The sequence below is a fragment of the Myxocyprinus asiaticus genome, chromosome 37 (genome assembly GCF_019703515.2).
Source record: "Myxocyprinus asiaticus isolate MX2 ecotype Aquarium Trade chromosome 37, UBuf_Myxa_2, whole genome shotgun sequence".
In the NCBI taxonomy this organism is placed as follows: domain Eukaryota; kingdom Metazoa; phylum Chordata; class Actinopteri; order Cypriniformes; family Catostomidae; genus Myxocyprinus; species Myxocyprinus asiaticus.
In genome coordinates this window covers 23,324,910-23,352,635 of record NC_059380.1, presented here as the reverse complement: position 1 = coordinate 23,352,635, position 27,726 = coordinate 23,324,910, and the positions used below count along the sequence as shown (strand labels likewise).

Genomic DNA, 27,726 nt, shown 5'->3' with positions numbered 1-27,726 from the left:
ATCACTCATATTCTTCTTGTTTCCTTAGGAAAATCCTCAGGGATCATAACTGCCTACAGACTCTGCTGCAGCACTTGCGATCTCACAGTCTGACCATTGTGAGTAATGCATGTGGAACCCTCTGGAACCTGTCTGCTCGAAATCCAAAAGACCAGGAATTACTGTGGGATCTGGGAGCTGTGAGCATGCTGCGCAATCTGATCCACTCAAAGCACAAAATGATAGCCATGGGAAGTGCTGCAGCTCTGCGAAACCTCCTCACAAATCGTCCCCTCAAATATAAGGATACTGCTGTTATATCCCCAGGATCCTGTATGCCATCACTTTACATGAGGAAGCAGAAAGCGTTAGAGGCTGAGTTAGATGCAAAGCACCTGGCCGAAACATTTGATTCAATCGAGAAGCAAAGTTTCAAACATCAGAGTATAAATAAACCACTGAGGCACATTGAGAGCCTAGCAAAGGACTATGCTTCAGATTCTGGTTGTTTTGATGATGATGAGGCCCCTAATGTGTCAAGCAGCTTGGACACAGGGACCTTCTCCATGCTTTCTATATTCTTGAACAATTCTAACTTCCTTAATACTCAGCCTCGAAAACGAGAGGTGGAGCCTGAACAAGACATTGAACCCCTGCAAACCAACAATAAAAGGACACAACCCCCTGATGATGAAGTGACTGTAGCAGCTGAGAAATTAGCCAAGAAGATCACCAACACAGTGGCTAAAATTGACAAACTGGTGGAAGACATTACCATGAATACATCCTCCGAGGACAGTTTCAGCCTCAGCTCAGATCATTTTGTAGATTGGAATTATGGACCAGATGAGCTTCATGAGGCAAGAGCCATTTCATGCTCCCCTTGCCATCTTTTTGATAACAGCTCTTTTTCACCTAAAGAGCATCTCAGCAGAGCACATGCTTTCTTGCATCTTAAAACAACCAAATCAAGTTTATCCAATGATAGCCTTAACAGTGGCAGCACAAGTGATGGCTATTGTGGCAGTCAGGAGCAGATTCATACTTCTGCAAGGCCAACAGGACAAATACGTCCAAATAAACTTGACCTTAAGGTAGCTCATAAGGAACCGTTGAACAGTGTTGTGCATATTTCAAGAGTCATGTGTGAAAATGAGATCCCTGAGAGAGATTTTGAGACAAACAAAGATGCTACTTTGCCTGATTCAGGTTCCACAGATACAGAGAAGAGCCAAGAACCTCTTATAGCAACACCAGCAACTGTATCAACCAATGCTAGTATACCAACTATCAAGCTCTCTCCCTCGTATCAGCATGTCCCACTGATCCAGAGTGTTGCCAAATTTGGTGTTGCAAAGACTACAGTTAATATTCAGGCAGCACAAGCAATGCACAGACAGGCTTGGGTTCCAACTGTGATGACTGGTGGAAGTATTAGCAAATTTTCCCCAGTATTCTCTACAAGAAGCCCCACAATAGGACAGCTGGAGACACCACAGAAGTATTCTGTAGAGAACACTCCAATCTGCTTTTCTCGCTGCAGTTCTCTCTCCTCTTTGTCCTCTGGGGATGGAGTCCTTGATGGGCAGAGTCAAACTGAAAATGAGCTAGAGAGTGACTCCTCAGAGATCATAGAGGTGGAAGATGTGAATGTTGAGAGAAAAGAGGAAGAGGATGAGACACTTGATGACTTGAGTGACAGCCAGTTATTAGTAACTGATAAGAAAATCTGTCCAACCAATAGCAGCAACTCTGATCCAACTGAGATCCCTGGTACACTTAAAAATGAGAAGAGGTTATTTAGAGGAGTATCTCCAGTAATTCTTGAGGATAGGACACCATCCAGCTCTTCGGAAAATTACATTCATGAAACGCCACTTGTAATGAGCCGGTGTAGTTCGGTGAGCTCACTCGGAAGCTTTGAATCCCCTTCAATTGCCAGTTCTATTCAGAGTGATCCATGCAGTGAAATGATAAGTGGAACTGTTAGCCCCAGTGACCTACCAGACAGCCCAGGACAAACCATGCCTCCAAGTCGCAGCAAAACTCCATGCTGTGCAGAATCAAGCGGGCCTGAAACACAGACTCTAAGCGGAAGCCAGTGGGAAAACAGCTTGCGCAAGTTTATGGAAATTGCAGACTTCAAAGAAAGGTTTAACCTACCTCCAGATTTGGACACAATGATCTATTTCACTGTGGAAAAACCAACTGAGAATTTCTCATGTGCCTCTAGTCTGAGTGCTCTTCCTCTGCATGAGCACTATGTCCAGAAAGATGTGGAGCTCAAACTTACTTCTTTGCTAAACAAACAAGACAATGATCCAGAGGATTCTGGAAAGGAAGAAGATATGGATGACCAAGACCAATACAGTGAAGGCAACTCTGACGATGACATTGAAATTCTCAAAGAGTGCATTAATTCTGCCATGCCTTCCAGGTTTAAAAAGGTAAGGCCCACTGTGTTGCCCGCCCTATCAAACCAAGTTCTCAACATGCAGGCTCAAAAATCTGTGCAATTACCAGTGTATATGGTGCTTCAGAATAAAAACAATCCAAGACAAAAACTTGGAATGCCTGCTAAAGAGATCTATCATGATGATTCCTCCTTCACTGACTCTGCTGAAGGTACCCCTATTAATTTCTCAAGCACCACTTCCTTAAGTGATGAAACTCTACAATATCCAGTGAGGGCTAAAGGAGTAAAAGATTGGAGGTTAAGAAACAAAGAAACACAGGAGCTTGTTAATATCGAGGCAAAGAGAATTGAAGACCTACGCATGTTCTCTCGCTTCCACAAACCAACTAAATTGACGTGTCAGTCTCACATAGTCACAAACCAATTGAACAAAACAATCAGAAATATGGTGCCCACTCAAAGATTACTCATACAGAATAAGGAGATGGCAGCAAAAATGACCCAGCAAAGGATTCAAAGCCAGTCTCCAGTTCGACAAATTCAAAAGCAAGGACAGAATCTGTCAAAAAGCATGCCACAGTTAGATATTCCCATAATAAAACAAAGCACAGATGTGTACCAAAATCAGAAATCATCCTCTCTGAGTTATGCACAGGAAAACCCTGTAACCTTTCAGTCTAGGCATCACCTAACACCTACAGAATTGTCCATTTTCCATAATAAAACGGACAGACAAAATGGACTGATGAATAGGACTGGACAGAAACAAATACGTAATGCTAATATACAAGATCAACTCAATAATTACCAGTCCCACCAAAAAGGCTTTCACAGAATTAAGCAAAATCTCATTCTAGAAGAAGCACCTCCATGTTACTCTTTGAGTTCGTCCCTTAGCTCTTTGAGTGATGAAGATTTTGAGGAGCATTATGAAAAAACTCAGCATACGTGGATGAGGAACAGACATAATTTAACATCCAACCATGGTCAGGGCCCTCCAAAATCACAGCAAGACCAAAACCAGTTTGAAGTGAACAGTTCGCCAAGCTCAGTCAGCATGGATTCAGAAGATGATCTTTTGCTAAAATGCATAACATCTGCTATGCCCCAACATAAGAAAAAGCAGGCTGCCAGAAAAAAGAAGGCTGAGAAAAAGCACAAACAGAAAGCTTCTCTTCAGAAAGCAACTGAGGAATGGAGTCCTAAGAATGACCTAGACAGTGATGAATTGGTATCAGACAAAGACTCTGACCTCAATAGTGTTGAATGGAGAGCAATACAAGAAGGAGCAAATACAATCATTACAAAGTTACAAGCTTCAAAGTCCCAGGATCCATCATCAGAGTCCGAGTCGGTTCTGTCTTTTATGTCTGGATCAAGCTTTACTCCAAAAGAGAAGAAGGTATTCAAAGATGACAAAAAGGCTAATAAGCCACTTGATTTTGCACCTCGTAAGCCAGTTCCAAACTTGCCTGTGGTCTTCAGGGGTAGAACAGTTATATACACGCCCAAGAAGGAGACAACTCTCTCTCAAAGACCACCACCCCAAAAAGTTATACCGAAAGCAGATGCCCCCAAAAATCCAAATCTAGCTCAACACAGGTCAAGAAGCCTTCACAGACTGAGCCATCCCATTGCTCAGTTGTCATTGCCCAAAAGAAGCTCAACTCCTCCTGCCCGGATCCCAAAGTGTTCATCATCAGGATCATCTCAAAGCTCAACTCCTTCCAGGCATCCTCAGAAAAAAGTAACATCCCCAACACAAACTATTAAACAAGGTCAGGAGAAAGTGGCATCAGCACCAAGCTGTCCACCATACAAAAGGGGAAGCACTCCAAACCCCAATCAAAACACAAAATCTCCGATAGACAAGAAAACTCAGAAATCCCCTGTCAGAATACCTTTCATACAGAATCCATCGAGGCAAACAAGAGTCATGTCACCTTTGGTAACCAGCCAGCCCTCTAGCATCAGCAGACATAATACCCAGATGTCAGGGAGAAGAATCCTACCTGCAAACCGATTTGATTTGGTTCGCATGTCATCTACTCATTCAAGTAGTGGTGAATCAGACCAGAATGGCTTTCTTAGACAACTTACATTCATCAAAGAATCGTCAAAAGTCCCAAGACGTAATGCTCCTTGTTCACGTTCTGTTACATCACAGCACGCCTCACCCCGAAGAACAGGCCCAGGGGCCCAAGCAGTTTTCTTATGTTCCTCTCGATGCCAAGAGCTGAAGGAAGCAGTTCAAGGTCCAAGAAGAATGCCTGTCACTCAAGAACAAAGACAAGTGCAAGAACAGGGGGTTCTCAGACAGGGCATGGCTCTATCAAGAGCTACCTCCATTGACAGGGATGTCACAGGGATGAAGCGTCCGGCTAGACGAACAAGCTCAGAAAGTCCTTGCAGGGCATCACAGAGGAATACACCTGGGCCAAAGCAAAAAGAAAAGAAGGATGATACCTTCAAAAGATACTCTTCCTCACCAAGTATAAATATCTTAAGTCGAGTCACCAGCCACTCCTCTCTACGTTCTTCATCCTCTGACTCAAGTGGACGAGCGAAAAGTGAAAGGAACACAAATCAGAGGCAGCAGAGAGCTGAACTGCGAAACGCTGATAAAGTGACCTGGAAAAGAATTCGCGATGAGGACGTTCCCCAGATATTAAAGAGCACTCTACCACCCACTGCACTGCCTCTGCTGCCTTCACCCGAGGGCGCCAAACAGATGCCACCACCACTACCAGGAAAACTGCCAACTATTACTCTTGCATCACGGAAAACAAGTGATGCAACTGTTCAAACTGAGGACTTCTCAGTCAACAAAACAAACTCAAGCACCTCCCCCACAACTGAAAATGGTCTTGGCATTACAGAGGAGGTCCCAAAGATGGCCCTTCCTAGAAAAATAAACATGGCCTTTGGGAATAACCTACAAGATGGGTATTCAGATGGATCCCTCAAAAACTATAGCACAGCATCGACCTCCACCATTCATTCAGTGGAAAGTACCCATAGCGGAGGTATTGGCCATTTCCGCCAGAGCTCTCCTAGTAAAGCTGTCAGAGTTACTCCCTTCAACTACATCCCCAGCCCCATGGTCTGCTGTTCTCTACAGACCCAGGGTCAAGCACCAACAATGTCTAAGTCAGTTGAAAAACACGAAGCATAAAAACCTGTGTTCTGTCCACATGTCCAGGCTTGATTATGTACTATGCTTCTGATGCTGTAAAAACTCAGGTGGTAATGGACATGATTCTCTTTACCTCAATATTTAATCAGTTTTGTGCTTGCCTATTCATCAGAAGTTTAACTTAACTGGAAGAAGAAAAAAATAATAATTTGGATGTAGAAAATTACCCATGTACATGTTGTGAAACTGGAGTCACAACATGGACCTACCCACACCACACATTTTTTAAATGTTTTGTACAGTTGTATACACAGGAGAAAGAATGTCTCGGAGTGTATCATCCATTGTTAAGAATAATCCCCCACATTTAACACAATATGCAAACCATTTTCTGAAAAACAATTGTGATTCATTCTTTAAAAGACCATGTGCCACCTTCAAACCGGAAAAGACTGTTGTACTCTCACAAGAGAACCATGTATGCACATGCCTTTATGCCACCCTGACAGGTTAGAACAGCCTATTGCCTTCACTTATTGTATTACTGCAGGTATATAATTACAGTTGGTAAAATCTGCACAAAATGTCTATGTAATCATCATGGATATTTAGTGATACTGTTGAAAATACTTATTGATTTAAAACTGTTGTCTAATGCTTCCCAGAAGGCAAAATGTAATCCTGCTATTGCTACAAAAAGCATGCTACACACTCACTTACCCACTGTAAACACGTGATGTTGACTTTGCTGTTTTTTCCATTGAAAATGACAGACTATGAGGACAACCATGCATCTCTACCCAACATATTTGCAGTTATGAATATAAGATTGTTGTAATTGTCGAGTATTCAGCAAATGTATGTAATACAATAACAATAAGTGGCTGTGTATATTTCTGCTTTCTAAATGCTTTCATAATGTAATTTTGTGTAGAGTCGCATTATGCTTTAAGTATTTAAAAGCGAGCTATTCAGTAGCAACTCAATGGATTGAGACAAATGCAACTACTTGTCATTTAAGCTGGGCTGAACAGACTGCTGTAGAAAGTTAAAATGGCTTCCATTCCAACCAAAGCACATTGGCAAAACTGCAGCTACACAAATATTGTAGACATGTTATGATGATCAATGTAGTTTCAATTATGGCTTAACAATTAGCCTGCACAAAAAGTGTTTTTGTTATTTGGTGTATTTGAGTTTAGTTTTAACTGTAATATAGCTGCTTAACTGAATTTGTCTCTTTTAATCAGAAAACATGCATTCTCTAATATTTGTCCTTGGAAATTCTGATACAGTGAACTACATTTCAGATGTGTTTTCTAATACCAACTGTTGTTCAAAAATAAAAAAACTTAATGTCTGATAAGAAATATTGAAAATGACCAGTAACAGTGGTAAGTGTATTGCTGTTCCTAAACAGTGTTGGTGTGGAAAAAGCAATATGATGCTAGGACTTGCTTTAAACAATTATATTACAATTCTTATAAACCTCTACAAAACATTTTGATTTAATTGCTGAGCCCAATTTGATCTTTTAGGGGAAAAATCAAATCTGCTTTTGTGCAAATTTGAAACGTCTTGTCAAAGCATGAATTGGATTCAAAATGCGGTGTAGACTAACAGTTAAACAGCTGTGGCCATGGGTTAGAGGTCCTCAAATAAACATTCTCAAAACCTGTTTCCAGATTTCATTTTATTGAGTGGAATGATTTAAAGGATGTGAGATCTTCAGATTAAATTACACTTCCTTATAAAATAAATTTTTGCATAAACCATAGAACTTTTTTTAGGGTACAAGCCATATGGAGAAACAAATATATATGTGAGAGATAGTATAGTTTGTTCAGTGGGTTGTACTCAAACATATATATATATACACACACACACACACACACACACACTTGAAGTCAGAAGTTTACATACACTTTAGCCAAATACATTTAAACTCAGTTTTTCACAATTCCTGACATTTAATCGTATAAAACATTCCCTGTCTTAGGCCAGTTAGGATCACTACTTATTTTAAGAATGTGAAATACTATAATAATAGTAGAGAGAATGATTTCAGCTTTTATTTCTTTCATCACATTCCCAGTGGCTCAGATGTTTACATACACTTTGTTAGTATTTGGTAGCATTAAATGTTTTAAATAGCCTTCCACAAGCTTCTCCCAATAATTTGCTGGAATTTTGGCCCATTCCTCCAGACAGAACTGGTGTAACTGTGTCAGGTTTGTAGACCTCCTTGCTCGCACATGCTTTTTCAGTTCTGCCCACAAATTTCCTATTGGATTGATGTCGGGGCTTTGTGATGGCCTCTCCAATACCTGGACTTTGTTGTCCTTAAGCAATTTTGCCACATCTTTGGAGGTATGCTTGGCGTCATTGAGCTTTAACTTCCTGGCTGATGTCTTGAGATGCTGCTTCAATATATCCACATAATTTTCCTTCCTCATGATGCCATCTATTTTGTGAAGTGCACCAGTCCCTCCTGCAGCAAAGCACCCCCACAACATGATGCCGCAACCCCCATGCTTCACAGTTGGGATGGTGTTCATTGGCTTGCAAGCCTCACCGTTTTTCCTCCAAATATAACGATGGTCATTATGGCCAAACAGTTCAAATTTTGTTTCAACAGACCAGAGGACATTTCTCCAAAAAGTAAGATCTTTGTCCCCATGTGCACTTGCAAACTGTAGTCTGGCTTTTTTATGGCAGTTTTGGAGCAGTGGCTTCTTCCTTGATGAGCAGCCTTTCAGGTTATGTTGATATAGGACTCGTTTTACTGTGGATATAGATACTTGTCTACCTGTTTCCTCTAGCATCTTCACAAGGTCCTTTGCTGTTGTTCTGAGATTGATTTGAAATTCATCTCTAGGAGACTTCCTGAGCGATATGATGGCTGCATGGTCCCATGGTGTTTATACTTGCGTACTATTGTTTGTACAGATGAACATAGCATCTTCAGGTGTTTGGAAATAGTTCCCAAGGATGAACCAGACTTGTGGAGGTCCACAATTTTTTTCTGAGGTCTTGGCTGAATTCTTTTGATTTTCCCATGATGTCAAGCAAAGCGGCACTGAGTTTGAAGGTAGGCCTTAAAATACATCCACAGGTACACCTCCAATTGACTCCAATTCAGAAGCTAATTTGCTAATTGCCTAAAGACTTGATATCACTTTCTGGAATTTTCCAAGCTGCTTAAAGGCACAGTTAACTTGACCTACTGGAATTGTGATATAGTCAATTAAAAGTTAAATAATCTGTCTTTAAACAATTGTTGAAAAAATTACTAGTGTCATGCACAAAGTTCCTAAACGATTTGCCAAAACTATAGTTTGCTAATATGAAATCTGTGGAGTGGTTAATAAATTTGTTTTAATCAACTGTATGTATATATACAGGTGCATCTCAATAAATTAGAATGTCGTGGAAAAGTTCATTTATTTCAGTAATTCAACTCAAATTGTGAAACTCGTGTATTAAATAAATTCAATGCACACAGACTGGAGTAGTCTAAGTCTTTGGTTCTTTTAATTGTGATGATTTTGGCTCACATTTAACAAAAACCCACCAATTCACTATCTCAAAAAATTAGAATACATCATAAGACCAATAAAAAAAACATTTTTAGTGAATTGTTGGCCTTCTGGATAGTATGTTCATTTACTGTATATGTACTCAATACTTGGTAGGGGCTCCTTTTTGCTTTAATTACTGCCTCAATTCGGCGTGGCATGGAGGTGATCAATTTGTGGCACTGCTGAGGTGGTATGGAAGCCCAGGTTTCTTTGACAGTGGCCTTCAGCTCATCTGCATTTTTTGGTCTCTTGTTTCTCATTTTCCTCTTGACAATACCCCATAGATTCTCTATGGGGTTCAGGTCTGGTGAGTTTGCTGGCCAGTCAAGCACACCAACACCATGGTCATTTAACCAACTTTTGGTGCTTTTGGCAGTGTGGGCAGGTGCCAAATCCTGCTGGAAAATGAAATCAGCATCTTTAAAAAGCTGGTCAGCAGAAGGAAGCATGAAGTGCTCCAAATTGTCTTGGTAAACGGGTGCAGTGACTTTGGTTTTCAAAAAACACAATGGACCAACACCAGCAGAAGACATTGCACCCCAAATCATCACAGACTGTGGAAACTTAACACTGGACTTCAAGCAACTTGGGCTATGAGCTTCTCCACCCTTCCTCCAGACTCTAGGACCTTGGTTTCCAAATGAAATACAAAACTTGCTCTTATCTGAAAAGAGGACTTTGGACCACTGGGCAGCAGTCCAGTTCTTCTTCTCCTTAGCCCAGGTAAGATGCCTCTGACGTTGTCTGTGGTTCAGGAGTGGCTTAACAAGAGGAATACGACAACTGTAGCCAAATTTCTTGACACGTCTGTGTGTGGTGGCTCTTGATGCCTTGACCCCAGCCTCAGTCCATTCCTTGTGAAGTTCACCCAAATTCTTGAATCGATTTTGCTTGACAATCCTCATAACGCTGCGGTTCTCTCGGTTGGTTGTGCATCTTTTTCTTCCACACTTTTTCCTTCCACTCAACTTTCTGTTAACATGCTTGGATACAGCACTATTTGAACAGCCAGCTTCTTTGGCAATGAATGTTTGAGGCTTACCCTCCTTGTGAAGGGTGTCAGTGTTTGTCTTCTGGACAACTGTCAGATCAGCAGTCTTCCCCATGATTGTGTAGCCTAGTGAACCAAACTGAGAGACCATTTTGAAGGCTCAGGAAATCTTTGCAGGTGTTTTGAGCTGATTAGCTGATTGGCATGTCACCATATTCTAATTTTTTGAGATAGTGAATTGGTGGGTTTTTCATCATCACAATTAAAAGAACCAAAGACTTAAACTACTTCAGTCTGTGTGCACCGAATTTATTTAATACACGAGTTTCACAATTTAAGTTGAATTACTGAAATAAATTAACTTTTCCACGACATTCTAATTTATTGAGATGCACCTGTATATATATATATATATATATATATATATATATATATATATACACACATATACATACATACACACACACAGGTGCTGGTCATATAATTAGAATATCATCAAAAAGTTGATTTATTTCACTAATTCCATTCAAAAAGTGAAACTTGTATATTATATTCATTCATTACACACAGACTGATATATTTCAAATGTTTATTTCTTCTAATTTTGATGATTATAACTGACAACTAAGGAAAATCCCAAATTCAGTATCTCAGAAAATTAGAATATTACTTAAGACCAATACAAAGAAAGGATTTTTAGAAATCTTGGCCAACTGAAAAGTATGAACATGAAAAGTATGAGCATGTACAGCACTCAATACTTAGTTGGGGCTCCTTTTGCCTGAATTACTGCAGCAATGCGGCGTGGCATGGAGTCGATCAGTCTGTGGCACTGCTCAGGTGTTATGAGAGCCCAGGTTGCTCTGATAGTGGCCTTCAGCTCTTCTGCATTGTTGGGTCTGGCATATCGCATCTTCCTCTTCACAATACCCCATAGATTTTCTATGGGGTTAAGGTCAGGCGAGTTTGCTGGCCAATTAAGAACAGGGATACCACAGTCCTTAAACCAGATACTGGTTGCTTTGGCACTGTGTGCAGGTGCCAAGTACTGTTGGTAAATGAAATCTGCATCTCCATAAAGTTGGTCAGCAGCAGGAAGCATGAAGTGCTCTAAAACTTCCTGGTATATGGCTGCGTTGACCTTGGACCTCAGAAAACACAGTGGACCAACAACAGCAGATGACATGGCACCCCAAACCATCACTGACTGTGGAAACTTTACACTGGACCTCACGCAACGTGGATTGTGTGCCTCTCCTCTCTTCCTCCAGACTCTGGGACCCTGATTTCCAAAGGAAATGCAAAATTTACTTAACATAACTTTAGACCACTCAGCAGCAGTCCAGTCCTTTTTGTCTTTAGCCCAGGCGAGACGCTTCAGACACTGTCTGTTGTTCAAGAGTGGCTTGACACAAGGAATGCGACAGCTGAAACCCATGTCTTGCATACGTCTGTGCGTAGTGGTTCTCCCCCACATTTTTGAATGGGTTTTGTTTCACAATCCTCTCCAGGGTGCGGTTATACCTATTGCTTGTACACTTTTTTCTACCACATTTTTTCCTTCCCTTCGCCTCTCTATTAATGTGCTTGGACACAGAGCTCTGTGAACAGCCAGCCTCTTTTGCAATGACCTTTTGTGTCTTGCCCTCCTTGTGCAACGTGTCAATGGTCGTCTTTTGGACAACTGTCAAGTCAGCAGTCTTCCCCCATGATTGTGTAGCGTACAGAACTAGACTGAGAGACCATTTAAAGGCCTTTGCAGGTGTTTTGAGTTAATTAGCTGATTAGAGTGTGGCACCAGGTGTCTTCAATATTGAACCTTTTCACAATATTCTAATTTTCTGAGATACTGAATTTGGGATTTTCCTTAGTTGTCAGTTATAATCATCAAAATTAAAAGAAATAAACATTTGAAATACATCAGTCTGTGTGTAATGAATGAATATAATATACAAGTTTCACTTTTTGAATGGAATTAGTGAAATCAACTTTTTGATGATATTCTAATTATATGACCAGCACCTGTATACACACACACACACACACACACTACCGTTCAAAAGTTCAGGGTCACTTTTTTCACATTTTAGAATAATAGTAAAGTCATCACAACTATGGAATAATAGAAATGGAAATATGGGAATTATGATATATTTTCTGAAACTATGTTATATTTTAGCATCTTCAAAGTGGCCACACTTTACCTAGATTTTGCAGAAATGTACTCTTGGCATTTTCTCAACCAACTTCTTGAGGTATCACCTTGGGATGCTTTTTAAACCGTATTGAAGGAGTTCCCATCTATATGCTGGGCACTTAGTGGCTGCTTTTCTTAATTATTCGGTCCAAGTCATCCATTTCAAAAACTTTTTTTTTTAAATAAAATTTTAGTTTTGTAATTAAATAAATTTATATGTTGGCACAATTATATTTTTGTCTACAAAACTAATTTCAAACATTTAAGCATACGCCTTCCGATCAAAAGGTTTTTAAGATCATGAAAAACATTTCAGGCAAATGACCCCAAACTTTTGAACGGTAGTGTATATATAAACTCCAGAAAACATGGGTTGTGAAAATTAGATGTGAACTAAGACTGCACAACCTATTAAATGGATTGTTGTTCTATCCCTCACAGGGATAAATATGGCATCTAACCTGACTAAGATCCATTATTTTTTTCACTTATACTGAACATACAACACACGATCATTAACCATGCAGATTTATCACAAACCATTCAACCAAACATATTACAAACAAAAAGAAGGATTTCAGGACAGAAATGTGTCAAAAGCATCTAAGTGACACATTCGAAGATCAATTATAATGTTGAACTGCAGATTATGGATGATAATAGTAGTTAAGATCTGGGAAGTGGAAAGGCTCTTCACTGGAGATCATGTTAACATACAGTGCATCCGGAAAGTATTCACAGCGCTTCACTTTTTCCACATTTTGTTATGTTACAGCCTTATTCCAAAATGGATTAAATTCATTATTTTCCTCAAAATTCTACAAACAATACCCCATAATGACAACGTGAAAGAAGTTTGTTTGAAATCTTTGCAAATTTATTAAAAATGAAAAACGAAACAAATCACATGTACATAAGTATTCACAGCCTTTGACATGACACTGAAAATTGAGCTCAGGTGCATCCTGTTTCCACTGATCATCCTTGAGATGTTTCTACAACTTGGTTGGAGTCCACCCGTGGTAAATTCAGTTGAATGGACATGATTTGGAAAGGCACACACCTGTCTATATAAGGTCCCACAGTGAACAGTGCATGTCAGAGCACAAACCAAGCCATGAAGTCCAAGGAATTGTCTGTAGACCTCCGAGACAGGATTGTATCGAGGCACAGATCTGGGGAAGGGTACAGAAAAATTTCTGCAATATTGAAGGTCCCAATGAGCACAGTGGCCTCCATCATCCGTAAATGGAAGAAGTTTGGAACCACCAGGACTCTTCCTAGAGCTGGCTGCCTGGCCAAACTGAGCGATCGGGGGAGAAGGGCCTTAGTCAGGGAGGTGACCAAGAACCCGATGGTCACTCTGACAGAGCTCCAGCATTCCTCTGTGGAGAGAGAAGAACCTTCCAGAAGAACAACCATCTCTACAGCACTCCACCGATCAGACCTGTATGGTAGAGTGGCCAGACAGAAGCCACTCCTCAGTAAAAGGCACATGACAGCCCACCTGGAGTTTGCCAAAAGGCACCTGAAGGACTCTCGGACCATGAGAAACAAATATTGAACTCTTTGGCCTGAATGGCAAGCATCATGTCTGGAGGAAACCAGGCACCGCTCATCACCTGGCCAATACCATCCCTACAGTGAAGCATGGTGGTGGCAGCATCATGCTGTGGGGATGTTTTTCAGCGGCAGGAACTGGGAGACTAGTCAGGATCGTGGGAAAAATGAATGCAGCAATGTACAAAGACATCCTTGATGAAAACCTGCTCCAGAGCGCTCTGGACCTCAGACTGGGGCGAAGGTTCATCTTCCAACAGGACAACGACCCTAAGTACACAGCCAAGATAACAAAGGAGTAGCTACGGGACAACTCTGTGAATGTCCTTGAGTGGCCCAGCCAGATCCCAGACCTGAACCCGATTGAACATCTCTGGAGAGATCTGAAAACAGCTGTGCACCGACGCTCCCCATCCAACCTGATGGAGCTTGAGAGGTCCTGCAAAGAAGAATGGGAGAAACTGCCCAAAAATAGGTGTGCCAAGCTTTGAGCATCATACTCAAAAAGACTTGAGGCTGTAATTGGTACCAAAGGTGCTTCAACAAAGTATTGAGCAAAGGCTGTGAATACTTATGTACATGTGATATTTTTTTCGTTTTTTATTTTTAATAAATTTGCAAAGATTTCGAACGAACTTCTTTCACGTTGTGATTATGGGGTATTGTTTGTAGAATTTTGAGGAAAATAATGAATTTAATCCATTTTGGAACAAGGCTGTAACATAACAAAATGTGGAAAAAGTGAAGCGCTGTGAATACTTTCCGGATGCACTGTACGAAATAGCACTGAACCTTCTGCATTTCATTTCTATTTAATGCACTGAAACCAGTTCGTCATGGATCATTGTGTTTATCACTGATGATAACCTCCATAAATTAACATGTCTATGCACCACACATCCAATATGAAGAACAAATACGATTCTTCTGTTGATATTAATCTCCGTTTTGTTTTCACTAGTGCCATGGCCAGTCATCAACCAGTGAATAAACAAATCTCAGGTTCACAAGTTCAGACTTGAGCTTGCTCTGGGCCCCTGTGTGATGTCAGAGTGCGCTCCTCTTCACCTCTGTCACATTTCTTTCCAAAGACTCCCCGGTTGCACGCAGCTCATCCGTCCACCGTGCGAGATCACTGCGTGCCTCCTGCAATCGCTTGTGAAGCTCTATGTATCTCTGCAGGTATCTCACCTCCACTTCTCTGCTGCTGGAACTGCCCTTCAAATCTGAGAGATGACACCTCAGTGGTCAAAGACAAGGCCCATCATTTCCATTATGTAAAAGTGCCTGAAACTTGACCAGCAAACCACCTTAGGCTGGGTTAAACAGTTAAAGTAATACATAATGTAATACATCTGGGTGTATTATTTTATGAAATTGTGCTGTTATATCCAAAGTCTATCCAAAAGGACAAACAAACAAACAAAAAGGTGTACTATATCTTCAAGTATTACAGAATATGCATTTATCACAAATAGTTTAGATGTACAGTACTGTGCAAAAGTTTTAGGCACTTGTGAAAAATGTTGCATAGTGAGGATGTCTTCAAAAATAATGACATAAATATTTTTCATTTATCACTTAATGTCATACAAAGTCCAGTAAACATAAAAAAGCTAAATGGATATTCAGTGTGACCAACTTTGCCTTTAAAACAGCACCAATTCTCCTAGGTACAACTTCTTGGTTGTTGGCAGATAGGATGTTCTAAGCTTATTGGAGAATTTGCCACAGTTCTTCTATTTAGGCTGTCTCAATTGCTTCTGTCTCTTTATGTAATCTCAGACTGACTCAATATTCAATGGGGGGCTCTGTGGGGGCTATGACACCTGTTGCAGGGCTCCCTGTTCTTCTATTCTAATCTTTTCTATTTGCAAAAGTAATGTTTGGGAGTCTAACATTTATATTTCCTATTGACACACTAAAGCTGAAGATATAAATAACCATCTTAAGACAAATGCTTTTGTGAAACATCTTATGTGCCTTTTGCACAGTACTGTAATGTTGGTGTCTAGGAGTGGAAGAGAGGAGATGCAGGAGTGGAATCTTTAAATCCTTTAATTATAAAATCACAAACAATAAAGCTCAACGTGCTAACATCACAACGTAACACTTCATAACGTAACACTTCACAAAACACTTCAAGGACTGACATATGAATTAACAAAACTAGAGGGTATATACAGTTGTGCTCAAACGTTTGCATACCCTAGCAGAAATTGTGAAATTTTGGCATTGATTTTGAAAATATGACTGATCATGCAAAAAAACTGTCTTTTATTTAAGGATAGTGATTATACGAAGCCATTTATTACCTCATAGTTGTCTGGCTCCTTTTTAAATCATAAATGATAACAGAAATCACCCAAATGGCCCTGATCAAAAGTTTACATACCCTTGAATGTTGGGCCTTGTTACAGACACACAAGGTGACACATGCAGATTTAAATGGCAATTAAAGGTTAATTTCCCACACCTGTGGCTTTTTAAATTGCAATTAGTGTGTGTATAAATAGTCAATGAGTTTGTTAGCTCTCACGTGGATGCACTGAGCAGGCTAGATACTGAGCCATGGGGAGCAGAAAAGAACTGTCAAAAGACCTGCGTAACAAGGTAATGGAACTTTATAAAGATGGAAAAGGATATAAAAAGATATCCAAAGCCTTGAAAATGCCAGTCAGTACTGTTCAATCACTTATTAAGAAGTGGGACATTTGGGGATCTCTTGATACCAAGCCAAGGTCAGGTAGACCAAGAAAGATTTCAGCCACAACTGTCAGAAGAATTACTTGGGATACAAAGAAAAACCCACAGGTAACCTCAGGAGAAATACAGGCTGCTCTGGAAAAAGACGGTGTGATTGTTTCAAGGAGCACAATACGACGATACTTGAACAAAAATGAGCTGCATGTTCGAGTTGCCAAAAAGAAGCCTTTACTGTGCCAATGCCACAAAAAAGCCCTGTTACAATATGCCCGACAACACCCTGACACACCTCACAGCTTCTGGCATACTGTAATTTGGAGTGACGAAACCAAAATAGAGCTTTATGGTCACAACCATAAGCGCTATGTTTGGAGAGGGGTCAACAAGACCTATAATGAAAAGAATACCATCCCCACTGTGAAGCATGGTGGTGGCACACTGATGTTTTGAGGGTGTGTGAGATGGCAAGATGAATGCAGCATGTTATCAGAAAATACTGGCAGACAATTTACATTCTTCTGCACGAAAGCTGCGCATGGGACGCTCTTGGACTATCCAGCACGACAATGACCCTAAGCACAAGGCCAAGTTGACCCTCCAGTGGTTACAGCAGAAAAAGGTGAAGGTTCTGGAGTGGCCATCACAGTCTCCTGACCTTAATATCATTGACCCACTCTGGGGAGATCTCAAACGTGCAGTTCATGCAAGACGACTGAAGACTTTGCATGACCTGGAGGCATTTTGCCAAGACGAATGGGCAGCTATACCACCTGCAAGAATTTGGGGCCTTACTGACAACTATTACAAAAGACTGCACGCTGTCATTGGTGCTAAAGGGGGCAATACACAGTATTAAGAACTAAACTGCAGACTTTTGAACAGGGGTCATTTAATTTTTTTCTTTGTTGCCATGTTTTGTTTTATGATTGTGCCATTCTTTTCATATTATTGAAAAGGTCATATTATTTTTATTATTATTGCAAGACATAAATAGTATTCCATTTAAAATGTGTTTAAATTATGTATCTTTAATGGTGTAATGCTTAGTGAAAAACTGAGGTGACAAAATAATGCATGATATAATTTCTTTTTTTTTTTTTTTTTTAAACAAAGATAAGAAAGTGTCTCTCTAAAACAATACATACAAGATGTGCCACAAAGCAGCTTACATTTTCACTTTAAAATGATGAATAAATGGTTTAACAAAGCTAATGTTTGGCATTAGTTTAACAAACAGGTTTATTTGATTAAAACAATAATATATTTCATTTTAGCTATAGCTCTAACAAAAAATGTCTTACATTTTTACTTTTAACAAAGCGGTGAAACCATGTTTCTAAAACAATGGATATTGGCTTTGAAGCAAACTCATTCAGATTTTCACTTTTAAAGATAATGAATAAATGGTTTAACCTAGATAAAGTTTAGCAATAGTTTAATAAACATGGTTATGTTAATAAAACACAGTAATGTCTTCTTTTAATTTTAGTTTTACCTTTAACACAAAAGTGTCTTACATTTTTACATTTATCAAAAGATAAGAATGTATCTTTCTAAACGATGAGTAAAGGAAGTGCTGCAAACTAATCCACATATTCACATAGCATTACAGTATTTTACCAAACTGGTTTGTGTTACTGCAACACAATATTCCATTTTTATATATTTCTAGCTGTATCTTTAATACAAATGCTTTTTTATTTTTTTATTTTATTTATTTTTTTACTTTTAACAGTGAGATAATACGTGTTTCTAAAACAAAGACTACTGTTTACAGCAAAACTCACATCCGCTTTAAATATGAATAGTTTAACAAAAATACAGTTTTGTGTTTTCGTTATGTCACTTAAACACAAAGCATTTTGTTTCATTTTAGATGTAGCTTTAACACAAATTGTCTTGCATTTTTACTTTTAAAAGAGGAGAACATTTTATTTTTTAAACAAAATGTATTAAGCTGTCAAGCACATCACTAACAATCACTTTAAAGATGAGAAACAAAAAGGTTTAACATAAAATGTGTTTAACATTTTTGTTTCATCAAACACTATTTTAAATTAAATATCATGCATTAAATTTAAAAGGTATCTTTAACACAAAGAATCTTACATTTTTCTGATCCAAGTCCTTTCACAAGAGCTTCCAAGTGATAATGAGTACTTACGGGCACTCAGAGGCCTGGGGTGGGAGGGGTTTCAAGTTAGGCACATACTCCTGTTCACACCTTGATCAGACCAGACGGGGGTCTTGTGTGATCCTGTTCAGGAAAACAAGATGGTGCGATGAGTTTCCTGGACTTTAATGATTCCCTTTCACTAAAAAAACATTGTGACAAACAAATGTGTAAAAAAATAAAAAAATAAGTTTTTAGAAAAGTTTTTATTGTCTTTATCCCCCCTCTTTTTTCTTCAAATAAAAATTGTATTAAACTGTTTTAAAACATTATTCATTGGTTTTCTCTGGTATATGTTTCTGTTAACATGTATTTTATCACTCATCATGGCTCTGTATTTGATACATGCATGTCTTTAATAAGCTGGTGTGTAAAATTTACATCAGCAAGAGAAGTACAATAACAGATTTGCAACATTAACAAATAAACTAAAATAGGTCTCTAAAGTAGAAAGTCTTTTCACGTTTAATTTGTAAAAACTGAGAGTTGAATAATCAAGTATCTCCAAAGAAAACTTTATGTGAAATGGCCGCTGCATCTAGAGGACCCCATTTATTTGCAGAATAAAATCTCTTAAGTCTGCTATGGCTCACATGGTGGTACAATTAAACTTGTGAATAAAAGGAAGCTAACAGTGTTTTGAAAAGTTGTTATTTTTATTTCAAAGGGGTACTGTGTTACGCACACCTAAGGCATCCTAACTCTAATTATTACCCTGAAACTATACATTCATGAGACTGAGTCAAGTCAGAGGGGTGTCACACCCAAATGCACAGGCTGAGTTTATTAACTTACTCATTCCTGGATCAAACCCCACACTCAGAAACTTGTACAAGTAAAACTAAATGTGTACTGTTGTGATGCCAACTTATCTTAACTACAGGATCTTAGCTTTACTGGTTTTTATTTCAAGAAATCAACTAAACTTCCACCAGTAAATGATTAAATAACATGTCAAACACAATGGTGGTCTTTAGATCAGTAATGTAATTAAATCAGTACACATTTAGTTTTACTTGTACAAGTTTCTGAGTGTGGGGTTTGATCCAAAGTTAATGTTAATACCAAAAACATGAGTGTCAAAGTAAACTCAGCCTGTGCATTTGTGTGACACCCCTCTGACTTAACAGTCTCATGAATGTATAGTTGTGTTTTAGTAAATTAAACCTGTTTGTTAAACTAATGTTAAACGTTGTCTTTCTTAACCCCTCTGTTCATCTTCTGTATAGTGGCTATGAAAGTAAATGTAGTTGCACATCATCACATTTTGTTTTAGCATTGACATTGTATGATTGAGACAGTAAATAATGTATACTTTCCTTGCAGAACTGTTGACAGCACCGCTCTGATCCGTTTATGTCCATTATTAATTAACGGACCAGACACTACAATTAAAATAAAATAAGTCACATCTACACACTTCTAATAACAAATATATAAATACAAGAAAATGATCTTTACGTAAACTTACACAGTTGATCAATGCAGTCCATGTTTTCGCGGTCATCGACATGTCCTGAATTGCGTACACACAATTTTTTTTTTTTTTTTTTTTTTTGCAGATAACCCCTTAAAGCTGGGTCGTAAACACCTTATCCTGACCACACCAAAAGCAATAAACAGGTTTTAAAAACATTTCCTAAAAGAGATGTCACTTTAAAAGTTGTGAATTATTAACCTGTAGGTGTGAACAGGGGGTATGTGCTTAAATTGAAACCCCTCCCACCCGAGGGCTCTGAGAAACTCATTATCGCCTGGATGCGTTTGTTAAAAAAAAAAAAAAGATTCTTTGTTCTAAAGATACATCTGAAATTTAATGCATAATATTTTATTTAAAATGTTGTTTGTTGAAATAAAAATGTTAAACATTTTATGTTAAAGTGATGTGCTTGACAGCTTAATACATTTAGTTTAAAAACACATTTTCTCCTCTGTTAAAATGCAAGACAATTTGTGTTCAAGCTACATCTAAAATTAAACAAGATACTTCATTGTGTTTGTAACATTACGAAACACACAAACTTTATTTTTGTTAAACTGTTCATACTTAAAGCGGATGTGAGATTTGCTGCATAACAGTAGTCTTTGTTTTAGAAAATAACAACATTTTCTTATCTTTGTTGAAAAAAAAATATTTAAGCCTACTCACATATTACCGATTCTCCAAGCGTATGCAAACTTTTGAGCACAACTGTATACACAAAGCACTAAATGAAGGAATGGAATACAGGTGAGGATAATAAGGAACAGGTGGAAGTGATGAGGGCAGTGGATTCTGGGAAACGTAGTGCAGTGGAAAATTTCAAAATAAGAGTCCTTGAAGAACAGGATGGAGACAGACTGTGACAAGTACTGTATCTATTTGAAAACAGTCAATGAGATTGATGGTCCATGAGAAAATAAACAATTCTACAAGGAAGCATTTTTCAAATATTGAATACAATATACATTTATTTAAAGTTCGAAAACATTACATTTTAATTTAAATAATATTCAGATTACAAAACAAATAGGCCTAGACCTGACATGTGGAATAAATGATTACTACACATAATATAATAAATAAAACATGAATTTCCTATTGCAATTTGATAAAAAAAAAAAAAAGTGTAAATGCATTTTAGCTATGTTTAAATGTCAGACATTTAAGCATTCTGGACAAATACATATAATATTGAGAGCTGTAAATAAATGTACTCTGAAAATTTATTTAGCACATTTTAGCAGGAGGAACACATATTCTAGATTATTGGGCAATGAAGTCCAAAACTCCTGACACTGACTGTCTGATAACTATGATCATGAAGACTATAAGATAAATTATAATTCGCACTCATTGAGGTCCTTACAGTAAGATGATACTGCTGTCATGTCAGATTTCAACTCTTCAATGTCTAGTACATTTATGCCTTGAAATTGCTTTGTGCTTAAAACACATTGTATCGTGTCCCATCTGAAGTCTTTCTTGAGGAGCTCCTTTTACTTCTTGTGTCATGTGATTCTTCTCCTCACATAACTGAGACTTTGCATGAGTGCAGTCAGCAACCTGTATGTAATTATGTTAAAAATAAAAATTAAAGACCAAATTAAAAAACAGTCACTAAGAGGACCCCCCGCCCCATCTACTTGTGCGAAAATGTACCGTTTAGTCAACAGTAGGTTCAGTCTATAGTCACAGACATGCAAAAAGAGACAGCACAGAGAGATTGATTAATGAGGAAAACATAAACAAATGGAAAAATGTATGACTTTATTAGATATTAATAGATATTAAGAGATGGATGAAATTTTAGTTACAAAAGATATTTCCTGTGTGTGTGTGTGTGCTTCAGATGTGGGTGTAATTAGTAATATACTGACATACAGGAGTTGAACTGGTCAGTTGTTTGGCTTCAGGCTCGGCTGGGCCAATAGTTCTGTTTCTCACCAGAGTCTGAAGAACTGCAATAGAGACAGATGGTGGACAGAACAAGTGTAAAATAGGAATAAATCAAGAAAACCAGGCAAACTCGACATATGACAATAGATAAATGACAAAAAATTAGGCACTGGCATTTATATGAAGTTCCAAACGTAAGTTCGGGAGGAGCTTTTTCATGTAGGCCTGTCAATCACATGCCAATGAGTGGTTGATTTCCTTGCACAGCTTTGTCCAGTCCTGTGCTCCAGCTGCTCCGTAATGGACAGCACACCAAATTCGTTTACCTCAATGCGCCCTAGGACTGTATGAACCAGTGCACGTGTGAAAGAGACAAATATGAAGGCTGACATCATCAGGCCTGTCATGAAAAGTGACTGGCACATTTCTCCATTTTCACAATAATAAGCCTTAACAGTTTGCCAAAAAAAAAAAAAAAAAAAAATCATAATAAATACAACCCCAATTCCGAAAAAGTTGGGACAGTATGGAAAATGCTAATAAAAACAAAAAGTAGTAATTTATAAATTCCGTTCACCCTGTGCTATATTGAAAGCATCACAACAACACTTTATTTTATGTTTAATCTTGTGAATTTTTTTTTTTTTTTCTTGTTTTTGAAAATATACACTCATTTTTAAATCAGATAAATGCAAAAAGCTACAAAAACATTGGGACAGTTGAGTGATTACCACTTTGTAACATCACTATTTCTTTTAATAACACTTATTAAGCATTTGGGCACTGAAGACAAAATTTGGTTTAGTCTAGCAAGCAGAATTTCCCCTCATTCATCCATTATACAGGTCTTCAGCTGCGCAATTGTACAGGGCCTTTGTTGTGCGCTTCATAATGCGCCACACATTCTCAACTGGAGACAGGTCAGGACTGCAGGCAGGCCAATCTAGCACCCGCACTCTCTGCTTACGCAGCCTTGCACTTGTTTTCTGGGCAGTATGTCGTTTGGCGTTGACCTGCTGGAAAATGCAAGGACATCCCTGGAAAAGACAGCATCTGGATGGCAGAATATGTTGCTCAAATCTGTACATATCAATGTGTAAGTTACCCAATACCCATGCCATCGGCACTGACACACCTCCATACCATGACAGAACACTGGCGTCTGGACCTGACACTGATAACTATTTGAAATGTGGACTCGTCTGACCCCAAAACACAATTCCACTGTTCTACTTTCCATATCAGATTAGCCAGAGCCCAGAGAACTCGGAGGCGGTTCTTGACAGTGTTGATGTATGGCTTCTAATTTGCATAGTAAAGCCTTAACTTGCATGTGTGGATGCAGTAGTGAATTGTGTTGACTGACAAAGTTTTACCGAAGTATTCACGAGCCCATATCATTTCAGAAGAATGAAGGTTTTTAAGACAGTGACGTCTGACGGATCGGAGATCACGTGCACTCAGAAGTGGTTTTCCAGCAGGACAACCCCAAACCACATACTGCCCTGATTACATGTGCATGGCTGTGTAAGCAGAGAGTGTGGTTGCTGGACTGGCCTGCCTACAGTCCTGACCTGTCTTCAATTTAGAATGTGTGGCACATTATAAAGCGCAAAATACTGCAACAAAGGTATTTTCTTTTTGCGAACTGTGCAGCTGAAGACCTGCGTAACGTATGAATGGGGGAAAATTCTGCTTTCTAAACTTAACAAACTTGTGCTTCAGTGCCCAAAAGCTTAATAAGTGTTATTAGAAGAAATGGTGGTTACACGGTGGTAGACACTTGACTGTCACAACTTTTTGGAGTGTGTTGCTATCATCTAATTTTGAAATGAATGTATATTAAAATAATAATAATAATAATTCACAAGGTAAAACATAAAAAAATGTGTTGTTTTAGTTGCTTGGTGAATTTACAAATCACTCTTTTTGTTTTTATAAGCATTTTCCATACTGTCTCAACTTTTTCGGAATTGGAGTTGTAATACAGTAGCATTGTATGGATCTGGGTAATGGTTTAACCTGTTAAAATTTGCAACTCAGTCCCTATATTTAGGGCTGTTACTTCCTACTTGCTACTTGTCTACTTGCTGTAAGCTCCATGACCTCAGTATACCGACTTAATCCATGTGTTCGCTTATTAAATACAACACTGGTCGAGTTTAAATTAATTGAACAAATAAACTGCTGTTTAATCAAGACTGTGAAGTTTTCTTTGGGTGTGATCTAAAAAAATGGCAATTATTGCACTTTTAATTAATGATGGACCAATACATCTGCCAGGCCAATTTATCAGATGATAGTTTGCCATTTTTACATGATCAGCGTTGCCGGATAAACCTGTTCGCTTGGCAAGTTAACAGAATTGTTAACTCCCCCTTATGTCTGTTCCAATATATATTGATGGCTTTGTCAAGTGATAATTTTGTGGTGAATTTTGAGTAAATATTGTGTAAAAAAAAAGGTGTTAATTTCATTTTAGCACTTTGCTGAAAGATGGACACAATTTATTTACATTATATGCAGAGGGGAAGGGGGAACTAGAGAAAATCTTGGGGGCGATGTTGATTGACTCCCCTTAGACCAAGCCATGGGCATCGGCCTTTGAAAAACCCATATCGGTTAACCACTACTTTTAATTTCTCTAATAAGTTTTTCTCAATATTTTCATGTATTGTAGGCTAACTAGATAAAACATGCAGGAAACACTTTACAGTAAGGTTCCATTTGTTAACATTACTTAACAACATTAGTTAATAGGAAATAACAATGAACAATACCTTAACAGCATTTATGAATCTTAGTTCATGTTAATTTCAACATATACTACTGCATTTTTAAAATCAAAAGTTGTATTTGTTAACATTAGTTAATGCACTATGAATAACATGAACTAACAATGAACAATTTAATTGTTAATTGTTTGTGCATGATACCTAATGCATTAACTAATGTTAAAGAATGGAACCTTATTGTAAAGTGTTACCAGCATGCATTTAAACATCCTCAGAAAATAGTGTTTTGCCATGTCAGGTGGACTACCATGAGGCATCATTACATTTTTATTTTTTGCTTGGTGAAAATTCTGGAAATTAATGGTGTTTCATGTTTGTTGCTCTTGTGCTGCGTACCTTCTCTAGTGACATTCTCAGCTGCTGACATGGCCTTCCCGCTCAGATCATTGACCACCCCGTCTACTGCAGCTTCATGCTTCAGGAACAACGGGCGCACCACACGCCTGTACAGAATCTGAGAACCATTCCAGGAGACTGGAGCCATGCACCACAGAAGAAACAGGCACTAAACACCAGCAAAGAAACAAAGAAGAGAGGAGAGGGAGAAAGGTTATCAGGTGCCAGCATTCATCACTATTATGGACAAACTGACAGATGTCCAAACAGAACTTGTAAACAACTAGTTAACCTGTCCTCTTAGATAGTATATGATAAAGGGAGGCAGAAGTCTTTGTGTCAATCAGCAGAAAGGATCTGGTAATAACTGATCCTCTTTAACTGGATATTAGCAGGAGAAACGATATGGCATTGTTCTACCCACCTTACATACGTAGTAGAATGGAAACCAGTGGAGAAAGATGTCAGAGAAGAATTCACCAACGCTGAAGAAGCCGTAGATTACCCAATACGTCAACCATTGTGTGTCATCCTCTTTACCTGGACTTTCTATAGCTTTGATTCTAAAATATTAAAATAACCCATTTTAGAAGAATAAGAAAGATACACACAAAAAGTGACTAACAAACTCTAACATTGCACACAATAAACAATCAGAGTAAACAGACAAATAGTGATTTGTGAAACTTTTTAAAAGCAATTAAGACTCACGAGAAATATGCTGGATAAACAAAACCAATCAGATTACAGAGCAGAGAGGCACCGTAGCCAAATAATAAATATGCTCCCGTTACAGAGACAGCACCTGTAGGGGGGAGAAATCATAAATACTGGCTCTCTTACACAACCCAACAGTGTCTTCAAAATGTTGCTTCATCAGGACAATGGCAATGGTAATTCAGTTAATGAATTTAAACTGTCTTTGAATGAGGCTTAAAATGTAATCTGTACAAATGAGTATGATACTTTCATTACCTCTCATTTTCAACCGTTATAACCTGTTCAACTGCTCAAAAAAAGCTTAATAAGTTTACGCATTTCAATTTCATAACAAAATTGTGTAATGTTTAACTAAATTAAATTGATTAAAAAAAAAATATTACGTTTTTTTATTTTATTAAACATTACTCAATTTAATTTGATGGAACGTTGTTATGAAATTAAAATGCGTAAATCTTAAAATTATTCTAAGATTTATCGCATCCTAGAACTGGCCTTGTGCAAAACTCATACTCATTACCCTTCATAATAACAATTCAATCCAATCCAATAAAGGAGAGCCTTTTTCTCCTAAACTGTGTTGACACCTGCACTAAAAGAAATTCCTTGCATATCAGTGTTGTTTATAAAAACTTATGCTTTTAATTGTTCTAATTGTTTCTCTCTAGTGATATATTTTCAGATGCCACTGACCAAGGGCGTAGCCAGGAAATTACTTTTGGCTGGGCCTCAACAAAAATGGATGGGCCAAGTTTTTGCCCAACTTTTTTTTTTTTTTTTTACCAAATTTTCCTTTAGAACAGAGAAGCGGCGCATTCAAACAGTTCTTTCACACTTTCAGAAATCAGAATTTATGCTTATTTTAAAGTATTTTATAAACATATATTTGAAGTCAAAGAATGATCACTGATTTTCTGTGTGGGCCGGGGTGGACCTGGACCCACTCAAATTAGACTCAGGCCCACCCAGAATATCAGTGATTATTCTTTGATTCCTGGGTCTAATTTGAGTGGGTCCAGGTCCACCCCAGCCCACCCATGGCTATGCCACTGCCACTGACATAAGACAGCAATACCAACACAGCAAACAGTAGTCTAAGCTATAACCTGATTACTTCAACTGATAAATAAATTAATGTTAACCTAAAAATTTACTCCCTGCGGTAACATCAAAATTGAAGTCCATAATATTATTTAACATCACTGAATCAACCTGAATACATCAGGTTTAGATCAGGTAGAAATAGCTCCCCGGGTAGCACTTTTTTTTAGTGCACTTGTTCTCCAGGATCGTGGGTAACTGTTTTTCTGTTGCATCCTATAACTCTGTATTTTACACAAAACTCTTCATTTGCACAAAAAAAATAAAATAAATAAATAAAAAATAAAAAAAATCCCACTTCAACAGACTTACCGGCCGCCAGGTAGCGTTTCTTAATACCAGTTTTTTCTTCGATCTTACTGAGACAGTCAGTGACAAAATTCTTCTCGTTCAAAAAAGCCTCGACGCGTTCCTTTATCTTTGTAAATATTGGAAACATGATGGCTTAAATGCGGAGGGAATGTGCTACGTAATGCCAGCCGCATCGATGCAAACATTAATGATAAGGTGTCCTCAGGTGCGTCTGATAGTTTGGCTGACTGTACGCACACAATCCGCTTACAGTCAGACTGACGCGTCTGTGGGGGGAAGGATCAAGACTCCTAACTGACAGAAGAGAGACCGATTACCTGTTATACTGCACTTAATTACAAGAC

The 27,726-nt window shown here is 38.3% G+C and overlaps 2 protein-coding genes across 6 annotated transcripts in view; one reads left to right on the top strand and one right to left on the bottom strand.

The window, feature by feature from the left end:
* LOC127427630 (adenomatous polyposis coli protein 2-like) overlaps positions 1–7,204 on the top strand; it is a 53,700-nt gene extending 46,496 nt beyond the window's left edge. For both annotated transcript variants that reach the window (XM_051675304.1, XM_051675305.1), the window contains exon 15: positions 29–7,204. In XM_051675304.1, the coding sequence (XP_051531264.1) occupies positions 29–5,570 (5,542 nt within the window). In that variant the 3' untranslated portion in view covers positions 5,571–7,204. The remainder of the gene's footprint in view (positions 1–28) is intronic.
* Positions 7,205–21,159: 13,955 nt separating this feature from the next.
* reep6 (receptor accessory protein 6) lies at positions 21,160–27,625 on the bottom strand. 4 transcript variants are annotated; one of them, XM_051675395.1, is made up of 7 exons: positions 27,383–27,625; positions 25,961–26,054; positions 25,674–25,812; positions 25,250–25,418; positions 22,104–22,180; positions 21,882–21,905; positions 21,649–21,785 (listed from the first exon to the last, which is right to left on the bottom strand). In XM_051675395.1, exons 1-6 carry the CDS (start codon positions 27,507–27,509, stop codon positions 21,885–21,887), a joined length of 627 nt encoding a protein of 208 aa, XP_051531355.1. In that variant the 5' UTR covers positions 27,510–27,625; the 3' UTR covers positions 21,649–21,785; positions 21,882–21,884. The 4 variants fall into 4 exon arrangements, with proteins under 4 accessions (XP_051531354.1, XP_051531355.1, XP_051531356.1 ...); XM_051675397.1 differs by having other exon boundaries at positions 21,694–21,785; positions 22,100–22,180; XM_051675394.1 differs by lacking the exon at positions 21,882–21,905 and having other exon boundaries at positions 21,160–21,785.
* Positions 27,626–27,726: the final 101 nt, after the last annotated feature.

Excerpts from the sequence above, each read along its gene's own strand:
- reep6 (XM_051675394.1), bottom strand. The coding sequence starts at position 27,509 with ATGTTTCCAATATTTACAAAGATAAAGGAACGCGTCGAGGCTTTTTTG. Across the intron at positions 25,813-25,960 it reads GTTTATCCAGCATATTTCTC|AATCAAAGCTATAGAAAGTC; the intron begins GTGAGTCTTAAT and ends TTAATATTTTAG. Across the intron at positions 21,786-22,103 it reads AACTGACCAGTTCAACTCCT|GTTGCTGACTGCACTCATGC; the intron begins GTATGTCAGTAT and ends AATTACATACAG.